The 15,935-nt window shown below is 35.8% G+C and overlaps 1 protein-coding gene across 2 annotated transcripts; it reads left to right on the forward strand.

The window, feature by feature from the left end:
* Positions 1-11,120: 11,120 nt before the first annotated feature.
* si:ch211-202f5.2 (uncharacterized protein LOC795181 homolog) lies at positions 11,121-15,773 on the forward strand. Of its 2 annotated transcripts, none has more exons than XM_036580293.1 (3): positions 11,121-11,405; positions 14,777-14,984; positions 15,489-15,773. In XM_036580293.1, exons 2-3 carry the CDS (start codon positions 14,781-14,783, stop codon positions 15,771-15,773), a joined length of 489 nt encoding a protein of 162 aa, XP_036436186.1. In that variant the 5' UTR covers positions 11,121-11,405; positions 14,777-14,780. The 2 variants fall into 2 exon arrangements, with proteins under 2 accessions (XP_036436186.1, XP_036436187.1); XM_036580294.1 differs by having other exon boundaries at positions 14,780-14,984.
* Positions 15,774-15,935: the final 162 nt, after the last annotated feature.

Raw genomic sequence — 15,935 nt, forward strand, 5'->3', positions numbered from 1 at the left:
GACCATGCTAAACAATGCTCATCTCTTTTTCTTTAAGAAAAGCCTTGAAACTGAACGCAAATGGTCAAATAATTACATCAAATCTCACGTGTGTTTAGAAATTTGCAAATAATGGTGAATAAATGGAGGGGCAAAGCTGTGATTCGGAGCTAATTACAACTGGTTAACCATTCTATGAACCTCTGAGGCTGGTAGGATTTGATAGATGCCTATAATACTCATGTAATACTAAATACTGACAGATAAGAGCTAAGGTAATGTATTTAGTAGGCTATTAACTATTAATGGTTTCCTACAAGACATAAAAGCAGTGTTGAATGCTGCCTCATAAGTTGTTGAGTATAGCTAGCCATTGTCTAGATAAAGATGTTTCGCTATATTACTGTTAAATGCCTCCAAGGCTGTTAACTAATTCTAGATGCCTGCCAGACAGATAAGTTGTGAATGCTCTCATCTAGTTCATGTAGATATGTTACAACTGTTATATGCCTCCGAGGCTGTTGACTAATTCTAGATGCCTGCCAGACAGACAAGTAGTGAATGCTCTCATCTAGTTCATGAAGATATGTTACAACTGCCTCTGAGGCTGTTAATTAATTCTAGATACCTGCCAGACAGATAAGTAGTGAATTCTTTTTACAAGAGAATTCCAATATATAACTGCATAAGGAATAGAAGTGACATCTCTTTGAAACAGCCTGCGAATATCCCTGTTGTTTTTTTTGGAAGTAGAGGAGAAACATATCTGTCCAATAAAAGTATCTTTTGGATTCAGAACTGGCTGGTGTGTGGGCCCCTCTTTAATTGCTTCTTTAAAGAGCATAATAATACCAGAAGGAATTGCGTCTATAACCACTGCATATTCTTTAGAAGTTATAGGTATCTTATACTTGGATAAAAATTCTGTATAACTAAGCAATAATCCTCTATCATTAAATAAATCTCTAACCAACAAAATACCATGTTCAAACCAATTTGTGAAGAATAATGATTGATTTTTATATAAAATGTTTTTATTATTCCAAATAAAGTATGTATGTGGTGAAAAATTATGTTTATATATGAGGGACCAAGCCAATAAAACCTGCTGATGAAAGTTAGATAATTTTAAGGGGATTTTTTCAATCTTATAATCACAAAGTAAAATGAAACTGAGGCCACCAAGTTTGGAAAAAATATAATGAGGTATGAAATTCCAAATAGACAAAGGGTTATTTAAGAACAGTTTAATCCAATTGATTTTAAGAGTATTGTTAAGCGTAGTAAAATCAAGAAAGTTTAGTCCTCCAGACTCATATGTATTCATGATAACAGATTTTTTGATATAGTGAATCTTGTTTTTCCAGACAAAGTTGAAAAGCATGCTGTCAGTTATTTTAGAGAACTGGTTGTTAACATGTAGTGGAGTGGCGACATAAATTAGTCTGGAGAGACCTTCCGCTTTAGTTAAAAGAGTTCTGCCTTTTATTGATAGATCCCTCTGCAACCAAAGATTTAGACTTTTTTGTTTTATCTATGATAGGGTTAAAGTTTAGAGCACCTCTAGAATGTCTGTTCTTTGTGATTTTTATGCCTAAGCAAGTTACCACTTCTTTTACAGATATGTTATATATATGAGTTGTCGCACAGTCTTTAATTGCAAGAAGTTCACATTTGTTGAGGTTTAAAAAAAAGTCCAGAGGCTTTGGAAAATTCCTGTATGATCTTTATTGCTACAGATACTTGATGAGTATCCTTTAGGAAAAGTGTGGTGTCATCTGCTAATTGACTGATGATAATTTCTCTATTACCAATTGAGATCCCTTTTAAGGTACTTGTTTTAACATGGACATTAAGAAGCTGCGTGCATAGAAGAAAAAGATAAGGAGCAATGGGGCACCCTTGTCTAATGCCACGATTTAAAAAAACCTAGATGAAGTCCTGTAGTTCAATTTAATTGAACAGTTTCCATTTTTATAGATGGTTTTAACAGCTCTACAGAAAAATTCACCAAAACCAAATTTCTTCAGGGAACGAAAAATAAAACTGTGCTCAATCATGTCAAATGCTTTGTGGAAATCCAGGAAAAGAATGAGGTTATCATTGGGGCACAGATATGAGTAATCAGTTAAATCCAAAATCAGTCTTATATTGTTTGAAATATGTTTGTTTCTTAAAAAAAATGGGTAGAAATAATATTAAAATCATCAGTTATTATTCCATTAATATTTAATTTCTGAACTGTATTAATGTTTCCATGATGTTTTTCCAAATTAAAAAAATAAGCAGAGTTATGTTCGCCTTCCTCAAGCCATCTTTTCCTGGATCTCACAAAAGCACCTTTAGCTTTTCTTTTATAAATATCATCTAATTTATTTTGCTGGGCAATTAAGTCAAATTTTTCAGCTTCCGATAAATACTCAGGTGGATGTTGACAAAGATGGATAATCCTAGAGATCACAGTTTCTTCCTCTAACCTGTAAGCCTTTGCTAAGTGGCTGCCATATTTCATAAGATACTGTGACACTTCAAATTTAAACAGTTCCCAGGTATTGGAGTATTGTTTCTCAAATTGAGCTTTATACCAAAAGTATTGAATCATATGTTTAATTTTGATTTTCACATCTTCAAGTTTCAGAAGTGAGCTATTAAGCTTCCAAAATGAGCTTCTATAACTATAATTAAGTGTGTGTAAAGGAATATTGATAGAGACTGCATTGTGTCATTGCATCTGTCATGGGTGTGGTTATGATATTGACAGATATATTATCAAGGCTCATATTTTTAGACACTAACCAATAATCTAGGCGAGACTGTTTGCATTTACTCCAGGAAATCTTTTCCTCCATATGTCAACTAGATTAAATTTTCGAATAAACACCATCAAGTTTTTTGCTAATGTGGTGGATTTACGTGGTGGCCAACAATTGACACTTTCGTCTAATACAATATTAAAGTCCCCACCTATAACAATAAAGGAGTTTGGAAACGTATTCTGCCAGTGTAAAAATTGATTGTCCAAACTCTCAAACAAGTCATCATTCTGAGTTTTAGATTGGTATCTGTAAATATTTACTATAATAATGTAAATTTGATCCTGACTAATAACTTGTAAGATGTAATGACCAGAAGGATCGCAGTAAGTATGCAGAAGATTTCCAGAAAACTTATCTTTTAAGGTGGCTATGCCCGCAGAATGCGGGGATCCATGGGCTAGCCAAATGTCATTCCCCCACTGTGTTCTCCAAAAACTAGTATCATCAGAAACTGAGTGAGACTCCTGAAAAAAGAAAAAATCTGTTTTGAATTGCTTTGCAAATAAAAATAAAGCTTTCCGTTTAATTAATTAATCAAAGGACCGAGTTTGGTGAAGAGCATTCGGCATACGTTGCTTACTCACGACGCCATCTTGCCGCCTCCCGCTCAGTTCGATTGTGGCAGAGCCGTATAGAGAGAGAGTAGCGTCAATGGAAGTTCAAAATGCTTGATGGTCACGTGATTCATGTAGACTTCAGATAGTTCCAGGAAGTTCTTTGCGGGCAATTTAAACCCATAAAAACTCAGCGGCAGAACTGCGTCTTTTGGTACTTTAAGGTCAATAAATGCGCTGATGTAGACTTCAGATAGTTCCAGGAAGTTCTTTGCGGGCAATTTAAATCCATAAAAACTCAGCGACAGAACTGCGTCTTTTGGTACTTTAAAGTCAATAAATGCGCTGATTTACAATATTTCTATAGAAAACCAACGTGTGTGTGTAGGTACAACAATATATTTTAAAGTCAAATTCGTTACTATTTGAGGATTAAACAGCTGTCGTTACCTGCCTTGTTGACATGTTAGGTTAATGTGAGCATGGTTTCAAAGTGTGTTTTCGTTGTTTCATTGCTTTCACTTTTCAGTATTAAAGATGTTATGTTCTTAAACTTGTATGGTAGTTAAGATCACTCATAATTTTTACTGATATACTTAGAGGGAGGGGAAGGGAAGGAATGTTTCAAAATTGAGATCAGATTAATTTTCAACATAAATAAATATAATTAACATAAATACATCTTTAATTAATGGTTGTTTCAGTAATCCCAAGGCCTAGATAATTTTAATGACTTGATGACCACTGTAAACTATGACTTTCCGAAAGGACAGAAGGAGAAGGAGCCAAAGAAATTTGTTTGGCTTGCATATGAAAAAATCTGTATTAAAAAGCGTACATTAAAATACATCACATCCAGACAGGACAGGACATAATAAACACATCTATTTATATTTGTTTGTACACATATAAACACATTTCATATATCTTGTCTTTTTACTATGCATGTATTCACTGCGATGGATTCATTAAATAAAGCTATAATGAACTGAGACATGAATAGCCTGGCAGGCAGTTTGTCTGTGCCCTTTTCTCTATGTTGTCCTTGCATATAGTCCCCACCATGGTTTGCTCTGCTGCATGGAGATGCTTCAGTCGCTCGGAGAAAGGAGTGAAATGTTTGGTTTCTCCACTGACACAGAGAGAAGAAAAAACTGCTAAATTACTTACCATCACTAAAGATTACAACAACAACGTGACATTGCATACGTTTCACAAACAAAAGCCACTACTAACGTTTTATTTATTAAAAAATAAGGAACAGGTAAAGAATTGCAAAACCCAGGGAGTTGAGACTCAGGGTGCAGGGTGGGGGTGCTGTCTTATTGTAGGGAGTCTTTAGGCTGAGTTGAATCCCCCCGTGGTTCTTGCCATTAATCCAAAATCAACTTAACCACAACATCCGTATCAGTAGTGACGTATCATGAAAATAGCTTTCTTTTTATTGTGTAACCTACATTAGCTCGTACTCCGAAATGGATAACGATATTCTCATTTTATCTCCTCCACCTCCTCCCCTCTACAAGCTCTGCTCCAATGTTATATTTAACTAATATTTAACTCCCACCCACCCCGTGAAAAATCACGTTTAGAAGCCTTTTCTAAGATTCAACAACGGTGGATGAAATGACATTAAGAGCAGGGATTTTACCATTACTAGGCTGTTTATGGTTAACATTATGGGTTCCTAACTTTACTCAGTACCCTAGCCTAATCTGTTATCTGTTAATGTTCCTTAAATCTACTAATTTAATCGGGGATAATCCACTGACATACTTTAATATACATGTTAATTTGATTCAGATGTGCTTATTATATACAATCTGATTCTTTAGTTAATTGTTTTACTCTTTTAAAGTGCATCACAACCGGTCTGTTCTGCTGCAACTCGGCCGCGCTGTTAGTATTTGCTGCTAACTTCCGGGAACTATTGAGGGGCTCCATGATCCGCCACTGCTGTAAAAAAATGGTCCATTGGAGTGAACGGAGTTGACGCAACTCTCTCTCTATATGGCTCTGGATTGTGGTTGGCTATGGAGTCTGTGGGGAGGGCAGTAGTTGCGCTGCCTTGCAGGAAGCACTGCTTCCAAATACATTTTAAAATTCATAATATTGGCAGTATTTGTAGTAAAATATATAGTGAAATATGTGAAATGAACCAGATGGCTATCTGTAGGAAGAGAGAACATTTGGTAAAGGTTTCAAATGCTAACTTTAACAATTGAAATAGATATAGGCATATTTCTGTTGACTAACTAAACATGTACAAGCATTCAATCCTCTCAAATCCATTCTGTTGCTTCCATACCTGAAAAATACAAACACATTTTTGTTCCTTACCTCTTCTGGGCTTAGGTGGTCAGCAAGGAGCAGTGTGGACAAAGTACATAGATTTTTAATTGTTGTGTAAGACAAATGTTACAAACGTGAGTAAAAGCAGAAATACTTTTGGTTAAATGTTACTTTTACAGTAGAGGTATTCACTCAACATTTGTACTTGAGCACTTGCTTCTAAATTATAGTACCAAATGTTAATGTTGATGAATACTTTCTGTTAAGGAGCCACACAGGCCTCCTTAACAAAAAGTATTTATCAAAATAATATAACTGCAACTGTTAGTTAATGTCCATGATTGTATTAAACACAATTCATTATTCATTATATACTAAATTCTTATTTCATTATTACCTTCCATTTTCGACTGCAATGACTTTTACCGATAAATACATAAATAAAATAAAAAATAACCAGTAAGAGTTTCAACACATTGATGCATGATTAACACTGACTTTGAAAACAAGAGCTTTTGTAGGTAAAATCATAAATAGAGTACTTTTACTTTAACTCAAGTCATATTTTATAAAGATAATTTCTACTTTTAATCAAGTTCATAAGTTTTGTACTTTGTTAACTCATGGCAAGAAGGCTCCTTTAGCTGCATTGTGGGGGGAGGGAGGGGGCCTAGAAGTGGAGGAAAAACACAGTCACTGAAACAGGACTTTATTTAAGTTTATACTTTAAAGTTCGGTTGTAGAAGATGGGGATCCACCATGGAAGCAGCTATATTAGTCATTAAAAACCTGAGAGGAGTGAGAAGTGAAAAAGGTGACAAGATGAGAAAACACAATCTGCTATAAGTGAGGTCAAATGCAGATACCCAACATCTCACGTCATCTTCATCCTTAAGAGTGGGCAGGCTCTGATCCACACTGTAGAATGTTACTTAGGAATGTAAGCTACCAATTTTAAATAAAGCAGGAGGCCACAGTTCTCTTATTCTTCAAATTTTCAGTTAAATCACCTTAAATCTCATTGTTTTCATTCTACAATTTGAGGATATTTAAATAGCCAGCTTCAGCTTCATTGATGACACAATATGTTTATTTTAAATAGTATGAAACTGAAATACAATGTGTGCTCTGTTAAATACACCCACCCCCTCAAAAAACTCAGTGGATCCACATGATTCATGTGAAAAGCCTGTTTTACCTTTTAAAACTGTGAATTTCACAGAGAGTGGATGAGTCTTCATGTATAAGCATGCACCACCAGGGGAAAACATTTTAAAAAGTTACAAAACTTCTTTCCCAATGGTTATTACAGTCAGTCAATGATCAATCATGAGAGAGGACATACTCATGATCACATTTTGTTAAAAAAAAAAACATGTCAATCAAAGACAGATATATTTATTTTGGGTGATTGTGATTACACTGGTAGAAAAAAATTACAAAAACAAACCAGCAACAGGCTAGAGAAAGAAATGTAAATAAAGCTGCTTCCATTTCTGAGAAATGCTGGTGGTAGATGCAGCAAATGCGGAGGTCATTACAAGAACAGTACACATTTGGCTAAGCCTTAAGGCAGTGACATAAATAGAAGAGAGAACAAAGATTTCATAAACTTTAGTCTGATACAGGATTTTAAGTCACTTAGCATCTAGTTACCAGATCACAGCTCAGTCAAAGTAATAACTTACTGTTTTAACTGTAACTCCAGCACCAGTAACTCGCTCAGACTTCTGTTTTATCTTCTAAACTCATGTGAGTAAAGCATTAAACCTGGTCTGTGGTGTGTAAAGCCATAGCCTGCTAGCCAGCAAGCTAACAACCCCACACATCACAGAACCTGGTTAGTTTCTCCTTTTCTGTCACTCCAACGCCAGTCACTTGAAGTCTCTTGCTCAGATTTGAGTCTTTATTCATTGTGAGTTAGAGCCGGTCTTCCATCAGAGCAATTAACTTAGCCTGCTAATGTTAGCTAAGCTTGCACAAACTGGAAATGGAATATAAATTCGACACCATTCCAAATTCAAACTAGTATTTTAAAGAAACTTTTCTCTCATTATTTTATTAGAGCAAACATTAATCTAAAAAAGGTGCTACCTCAGCAGATACAGCAGATAATGGCAAGCTAACTGAAAAACAATGCTCATTTTAATTTTAACATATGAAGAGTTTAACACTAATAATTCATAGGATTAGGTTTGAGTAAATTTCTGACTTCCTGCCTCTGGGGTGGAGCGTTGGTGACAGCTCAGACCTCAGTATGGGTAGAGTCAGCCTCACTACGAGTGGAATCTGCCCTTTTATTTTTTGCTGAGAATCAGTTGACGAGCCTCATCCATGTCCGCCCCGATTCCGGAGTGCCAAAACTCTTAGCCAAAACTGCTGCTCAGCCGCTGAGCTCTTAATGTAAGCTGGGTTATTAGCGCATTAGCATATTGGCTAGCGTTATCTAGCTAACAGTCAGCCTACTATAGGAAAATATACTCAGTCCAGCTACAGAGAATGTACAATACTCCTATGTGTAGTTTTGAACACTGAGTTTAATATACTCCATTACATAGCTCCGTGTTTATAGAGAATGAGTGGACGCTACAACAACCTGCCCGTGAACTAGAACTCATGGAAAAACGTTGTATCAACTTAAAATTGTCGGTTGATGCAATGTGTCTGCTATGAGACGCCATGAACTCAGTACACGTTGTTGTTGCAGTCAAATCATGAGAAAGTTGGGCCACCTGTCTTTTTTTGAATTTGCCATTTAGCGAGTTGGATTTTTACAGTGTTACTGTAAAATTACTTTGCATTTGCATTACTTTTTTTATCTATTTTACTTTCGTATAGGCTGATACTTATACTGGTACTATATATACACCTGTGTCAGCAATGGAGAGTGACAGAAGAGTGACAAAAGAGTGACAGAAAAGTGACTGCCTTAAAGAGTGACAGAAGTACAAAGAAAAATAAAAATACAAAAATGCAAACAATATCGAACCTGAAGTAAAATGTAAACAAAAAAACACATGAAAATAATTAAAATTATGTAAAATATGATGAGAACCAATGATGTACAAGTCTGGATACTGTATTACAACTACAAAACTTAAGAATATTAAAAAAAAATAAAAATATATTTTTAAAAATCCATTACATTGGATACATATTAAATTACAGGCTAATATTATATTACAAATATGATTATTATTTAATACAAATATAATAATATTAATTGCAAATATAATAAACTTTAATACATACACACATAGATATACACATGTACCTAAAGGTGTAAACAAATGATAACAAATGATATTGTTACGTGCACTTTTGGAAGTTCTGAATGTTAATGAGTGAATATTCTGGACAGCACTGAACGTTCAACTAGAGGCCATCCAGATTCAAAATGAAGCCTAAAATTTACTGCTAACAGCTAAGATTGCCTTACTTCATGTTATATATAAATGAAGCCAAGAGCATAAGTAAGCAAATCTCTCAAAAATGTTCATTCCTCTTTTTTTAAAAAAAAGAATATTTATGTGTGTCAGTGTATTTTGTACACAACCCTTGCTGCAATCTAGTGGTTTAAAAGCTTCATAGCCCACTATAGAAGAAAAAAAACAGGAAAATCAAAACAAGAAGCTTTTTTCTATATATGCACCTTATAAATACATATTGTCCTCATATATTCAAGTACTACTCATGTACTCGTTTGAGCATTGGCAAAATGCTTGTGCAAAGCTTTAGCCAAATTAATTACTCAATAAAGAATTTTAAGCTAGAGCAGGATATCATTAAGTAGTATAAATAATATATCATTTTTCAACCTTGTTTGTCCAATTTCAAAACAATAGCATAACCATAAGCACCCTAGCGCTATGGCTGGACATAGCTAACCGAGAGGGCTTCAGGATCTGTCTGATGACACCTGTCACATTTATTACATAATCAAAATTATTTGAGATGATAGCAATTATTTAAGCTGACTGCAATCATTTTCCTCAGGTATATTATGCCAAAAATCATTTCACTATCATATTGTACCAAAAAGCAGAAAGTTAGGGTTGTGTTGAGGCAAATAAGTGTAAATAACAGAATGAATAAATGCTTCATTGTTACAGATCATGGGTCTTATGAGAACAAGAAAAGTTCTAACTTCTAACGTGGTGCTCTAACAAGTTTAGAGGGCAGCATGAGTATAGTGTGTTTATTTGTTAGCTTTGTTGCTCATTTTAACAGTTTTAGCATGTATGCTAGCAGAACAAGTATTTTTTGCTTATATTTTCACTTTCAACAACAAAATAAAACTAGCTTTGCTTGCATCTTCACCTGATTCTGTGTAACTGTGGACATTAGTGTGAAAGTCATGCATTCAACAGTGTAGGGTATCGTTTTATGTGAGTACAAGAAAACATAACTAGGAAGCAAGATAGCTGATCAGCTAATTTTGCCATTTTGGGCTTGTAATTTAGCAGCTGCATACAATGAACAAGAAAAGACGATTAAATCCTTAATTACAGTTACTTATATGGCATTCACTCGTCAGCTAAGACTTCATGATTGTGACAGGCCTACATCTGATTAAATATTGTTGAAGGTAAACACAGATCCAGAAAGAACATAACCACACTATTGACTCTAATCCCAAATGGTTTGTTTAGACAGCAAACACGAGCTGCCTCACTTCCATTTTCATGTAATGAGCTGCCCTTCACAAATCCCCTCTCCTAGGCATCTGTGTGCTGACCCATAATAGTTATAAAGTTGTGAGGGACATACCATATCCTCATTGCAGGGGTGATTAGGGCCTCTAGCCCTATTTGGCAGGTCTATGCTGATGACAAGCTGTCTGTAGGTGACAAAGCTCAGGTTTCAGGGCCCTTTTTGTAGCAGCTGTAAGTTGATAGACCCACCATCATCCACTGTCCTCCCCAAGCAAACTGGTCTGCAGTCAGATACACTAGGCTCAAGTGGAATGAGCCAACCGACAAATCTGACCCCAGAACAGTAACTGGCAGAGGTAACAGCATCTGTGGCACAACCCCTCCTCCCCCACTCCCCCAACCACCTCCCACCTTCCCACACACACACACACACACTGTTGTAATATGAACCGGTCTTGTTTTTCACCTGCTTAGACAGCCAATATATAAGACAACAGACATGTGTTACACTCTTGGCAGCTGATTATTAGTTCAGTTTTGATGTTTTTCTTTCTGTGAAAGTACCAGTTAAGAGAGCACTAGTGGACCAGTTTTACTGCTAGAATGAACAGTTTCTACAAACACATAATTAACATTGTAGTGCCGCTCTAGGAAAAATGTCCTTTTGAAAAGAGGCAGTGAAAAACATCACTGTACCACTGACTAAAAAACAAAATAATTCTCTGATTCCCAACCAACTTTAAGCACAACCTCTCTGTGTGTGTGTGTGAGGCGTTGGTGGTCAGCAACAGGTGGCCTTAAATATTAAAGACCATGGACGCGCACACTATCTTCTATTCAAGAGAGTTTACTTGGAAGAAGACAGAGGCAGCCAAGGCAGACTGAATATGTCTTTGGAAAATATGTTTGTGAGCATTCATATGTGTATGTAAACAGGTGTTAAACCAGCTGGTAAAGACATGATTGGAACACTTGAAGAAAACAAGAAGAATTGGTCTATAGTGGACAGTGAATTTAGCCAGCTATCTGTGTTGATATGGATGGCTCCATGAGAGGAGTATCACTCCTGGAACTACAAAGGACTACCAGAAACCTTTATATACTGAGAGGTAAGACAAAAAACCTCATTACAAAGATTAGTAAAGGGTTTCTTCAGCAGAAACACTATTCCAGTTTCATTTTTTTCAGTTAAATAGAAAAATTCACCTAAATATAGGTGTGAAAAAATGATGGTTAAAAGGCTATTACGGAACAAAGAAAAGCTAAAAAAAATATAACCTTGGCATTTGAAATAATCTTAGATCTTGTAAAATATCTAATATTCTCATTTATTTTGAAACTGGTGTACAAATATTACAAGATTAATTCACTTATTTCTAGACATTTTTACTTGTTTTAAGTCATTTTTCTCATCTTGTTTTCTCTATTCCCTTGGCAGACAATTGTACTTTTCAAGCATTATTTCTTAAAAAGTACAAAAATCTCAAAATTAGAGACAGTAACTGTCTATTGATAAGAAACGAATAACTGTCAATAATGGTCAATTTGTCAATGAACTTCAAACAAATGCTTATGAGTGGCAAGAGTAATTATCTCATAATAAGTTAAAAAATAGTGATTCATTATTGTGTATGCATCCAGTCTTCTGAAGAAACAGCACAGGATTTGAAGTTGATTAGAGATTAATTGAACTCTTTGTAGTGCTTAGAGTGGACAGAAATGGAATATGACTGCAACATGTACGTCAACTCTTTTTTTTTCCATTACATTTAATTTGGTCATCTCTCATGGTTAAGCATAGCACATGATAAATATTTCATGAAGTTTTATAAGGATAAACAACTTAGAGTTTTTGATAATTTAATAAGCTTGTATTTTATACTACATTGCAAGATAGTTATCATTATGGACTAATAAACTACCTTATTAACATCTTAAGCCATAAACTAATAAAGATATTCTCTACTGTATCTTCATTAGACTACTAGTAAACAGACACCAAGGATTCAGCTTTCAGGCTCACTCACTAATTAAGCAAACATGAAACTGGCAACTGACAAAATAGGACAGAAGCTTTGTCCTAAAAAAAAGCTTTATGGACATATTAGGGCTTATATTTGTATATATGCATATATTTGTAAACTGATCATTTACTAATAATATTGCTCCCAAATAAGCCTTTAAAGGAATCATGTATATAGTCTCACTACGCAGTGTTTTAACTGCTTCTTTGTGAATTCATTTTTCAACTTTAGGCTGCCTTTTATCTTGCATCCCATGCGCCACTGAATATGAATGCCTCAGTCAGTGTTTACTTCTGCATTTGTTTGTGTGCTGATGTCTTTGCACTATGTATTTGTGTACATATGCGTAATCTGTTAGGTAATGTCCTGTTTTCTTTGTCCCACTATTACACTACCTATCTACACTATCTACACATGTCCAAAAGTATTCAGACACCCCTTCTAATATGTGAATTCAGCTACTGTAGGATGCACCAATTACTGGCAAAGACATTAAATTAGGCAAAAACAGCTTTGTAATCTTCATAAAAAAGCATTACCAATAGAATTGGATGCTCTGAAGCAGCTGCTCATGAGTCTAAGATCACCATCTGACCTTAAACGTCTTCTAGAGGGGTATAAAGCCCCCCAGCCAGCACTGGACTGTGGAACAGTGTAACTGTGTTCTTTGAAGTGATGGAGCTCCACTCAGCACATTTGGGATGAGTTGAAGTGGTGATCCAGAACTAATCATCCAACATCATCAAGCCTTACCAGAACAGTAAAGGCTGTTACTGCTGCAAAGGGGGGGCAAATTCCCTATTAATACTCTTGATTTCACTTCTGAACTTTTGGACATAGTGTATCTATCTAGTGTATTTATCTACCTATAGAGTATAGTGTGTATAGTGCATCTATCTACTTACCAATCCTATCGTCAATCTGTCAGTCATATTAAGCAGGGCCATGTCTAAACATCTGGGACCCCCACCACTCTTGTCATTATTTTGTATGCAACAATGAACGGAAATTAGCATTTAAATTTAATAAAAGTTGAGGGAATAATGATAATAAATACAAGTAACGAGAGGAAACAAAATGTAAACAAAAAAACCTGTCTGTAAAGTGTAAACCAAACTCAAAATAATTAAGATAATTTATTTTTTAGTTCAAGTTCATAAGACCACAAGTCAGATGTTTGTAGAGCATGCAGGTTTAGTTATTTACACACACACACACACATATATATATATATATATATATATATATATATATATATATCATTCTACTGAAACATAACAATAAGTTATTTTAACAATTACACCTGCCATATTAAAAACATGTTTTTCTGCTATTTTAACTATAATAATCTATACATGACTATGGAATATATAAATTAAATGACAAAGAAAACAAATGCCAAATAAATACTATAAAATATACAATGAAAGCTGTGGTCCCCAGGAGTCGTGTCACTGGTGTTCCCACGTGACAAAAAATCTCTTATTTTGAAATAAAGATTACACTGATGACATCACTTGACTTCCTTTTACTTATTTTCTGAGGATCTATGAAAAAGTACATGGTAAATCCACTGTCTTTCTATAACTTATAAGAAATTTTCTCATTTAGCTAATGATTTCATATGACTCCTATGGAGAGACAGAAAAGTGACGTTTCTGTAGAATGACCCATGTGTGTGTGTTTGTGTGACTCAGAATATTTGTTTCTATCATTTAACATAATTAAGTCAATGTAATGAAAACCTTAAAAGCAATTACAAGTAATTACAACTCAGAATTACATGACTGACCACGTTTGAGGCAAAAAGTCATAAATGCTATACACAGCTGCTTACTCATAACTTTTAGGCTAGGTGCACTTCTGTCTTGCTTCACCGATATTTAATGAACATTAGTTACTGATTTTTAAGCTTTAGAACAATCAGAATCACTTGTTTGAAAGCATTTCTTCGGATTTGTGCTCTTGTGCCAGTTTAATCAGGTCTTAGAGGCCACATGCTGACCTAGTTAACTTAAACACAAAACACCATGGTTAAGATAATATATAAAAACCTACAAAATACATCCATACCTACCCCTTAACATGAAGATAACGTTATAACCCAAAACCAACTTCATCTGAAGATTGATAAAACTGATACAGAAACAGAAACCATTTTTGACGTTTTTCAGTTTTTGACATAATCTGAAAATGTCTGTTCACATTGTACGTAATTGTATTGTATTGTAATTTCATGATAAATGGACTAAAAGAAACGACCCAGAATGACTTGGAAAAAAGTCTGGTTCCCTTGACTTACATTAAAAGTATGTTTTTTCGTTCTCCTGTAAAGTTATATATATATATGCGTATAGCAAGGTAGAAACGGCCCTGATATGAAGTGATTTTGGCTGAAACGGTCAGCGCTGTAATTATGTAAGTCTAAATCCATAAAGGTAAATATGTTTCATCAGCAGAATGACGGATGATGAGGTCCCAGTGTCAGAGGCTCCAGCAGAGGCTGATGAGGAAGTCCAGCCCTCTAGAGACAGTCGCAAATTGGACTGCATTATCTGTTACAGCGCCTACAACCTTGCAGAGAGGCTCCCGCGAAAGCTGTACTGCGGCCATACGTTCTGTCAGGCCTGCCTGCGGCGACTGGATACGGCCATCAACGAGCAGGTGAGAAACACAACAAAAGCAGTTCAGAGAGTTGACTGGATCTAGCACATTTTGACTGACACGTTTTGTTATCACTCTATTTGCACACGACACTCCTTTGCATAACTACACTCATGCCACTCCCGATGTTCATTGTCTGCTTGTTTTTAATGTTATAACAGATTTAAAACAACTGGAGACCCTGCTTAAGCTTTATGGGCCTATGGGTCAGGGCTCAGTAGTTAGAGAATCACGTTTTTTTTTGTCATTTCCATCCAAGTCACTTAAGTGACCTAAACCTCTTCATAAGCAAGCTCATATTTTTGAGCGCTTTTGAACTCCAGTTATAGGACTTTATAATGGTGCCTCAATGAGCTGATGGGCTCACCAACCAATCAGCACTCAGAAGCAGTAGCGCTACACCGAAAGAGCCAAAAAGAAAACAATTTTCTACATTTAACACTGTTGAAAAGTTAAAGTGCATTTGCTTTAAGTGGTTAACCAACTCTTGTCTTTCCTCTCTAGTTATGGATTCCTTGTCCACAGTGCCGGCAGAATACTCCTCTGCCTCGCGGGGGTGCCACTGGCCTGGACCTGGATCTGGCTGCTTTCTTGGGCATCAAAGCCGAGGCAGAGAACCAAAGAAGCAGCCCTCAGAAAACCCAACTGCAGACCAAGTCTTCGTTCGTTAAACAGCCAATCACAGATCAGCCTCCTTCCGCCTGGGCCAATGTTGCGCTGGCAGAGCCCCGTTTCCATAGGAGTCCTTGCTGTAGGCGGTGTCTGCTCTGCTGCTGGTGGTGGTGTTAGATCCGATAATACATATGTATTGCACACTACGGTGACATACCTTTCCCGTTTATAGAGTAGTAGAGGATTGGACAACAAAGGAAGCCACGCTTTTCATTTGGCTCTTTTAGTCAAATAAATAACACCACGTAAGGAAAACCTGCTGCTTCCACCCCCTTTCAA

Source organism: Colossoma macropomum, unplaced genomic scaffold (genome assembly GCF_904425465.1).
Source record: "Colossoma macropomum unplaced genomic scaffold, Colossoma_macropomum, whole genome shotgun sequence".
In the NCBI taxonomy this organism is placed as follows: Eukaryota; Metazoa; Chordata; class Actinopteri; order Characiformes; family Serrasalmidae; genus Colossoma; species Colossoma macropomum.

Bases quoted from the DNA above. Each gene is read 5' to 3' on its own strand.
- si:ch211-202f5.2 (XM_036580293.1), top strand. From the start codon at position 14,781: ATGACGGATGATGAGGTCCCAGTGTCAGAGGCTCCAGCAGAGGCTGAT. The intron at 14,985-15,488 runs GTGAGAAACACA...TTTCCTCTCTAG, and splicing joins ATACGGCCATCAACGAGCAG to TTATGGATTCCTTGTCCACA.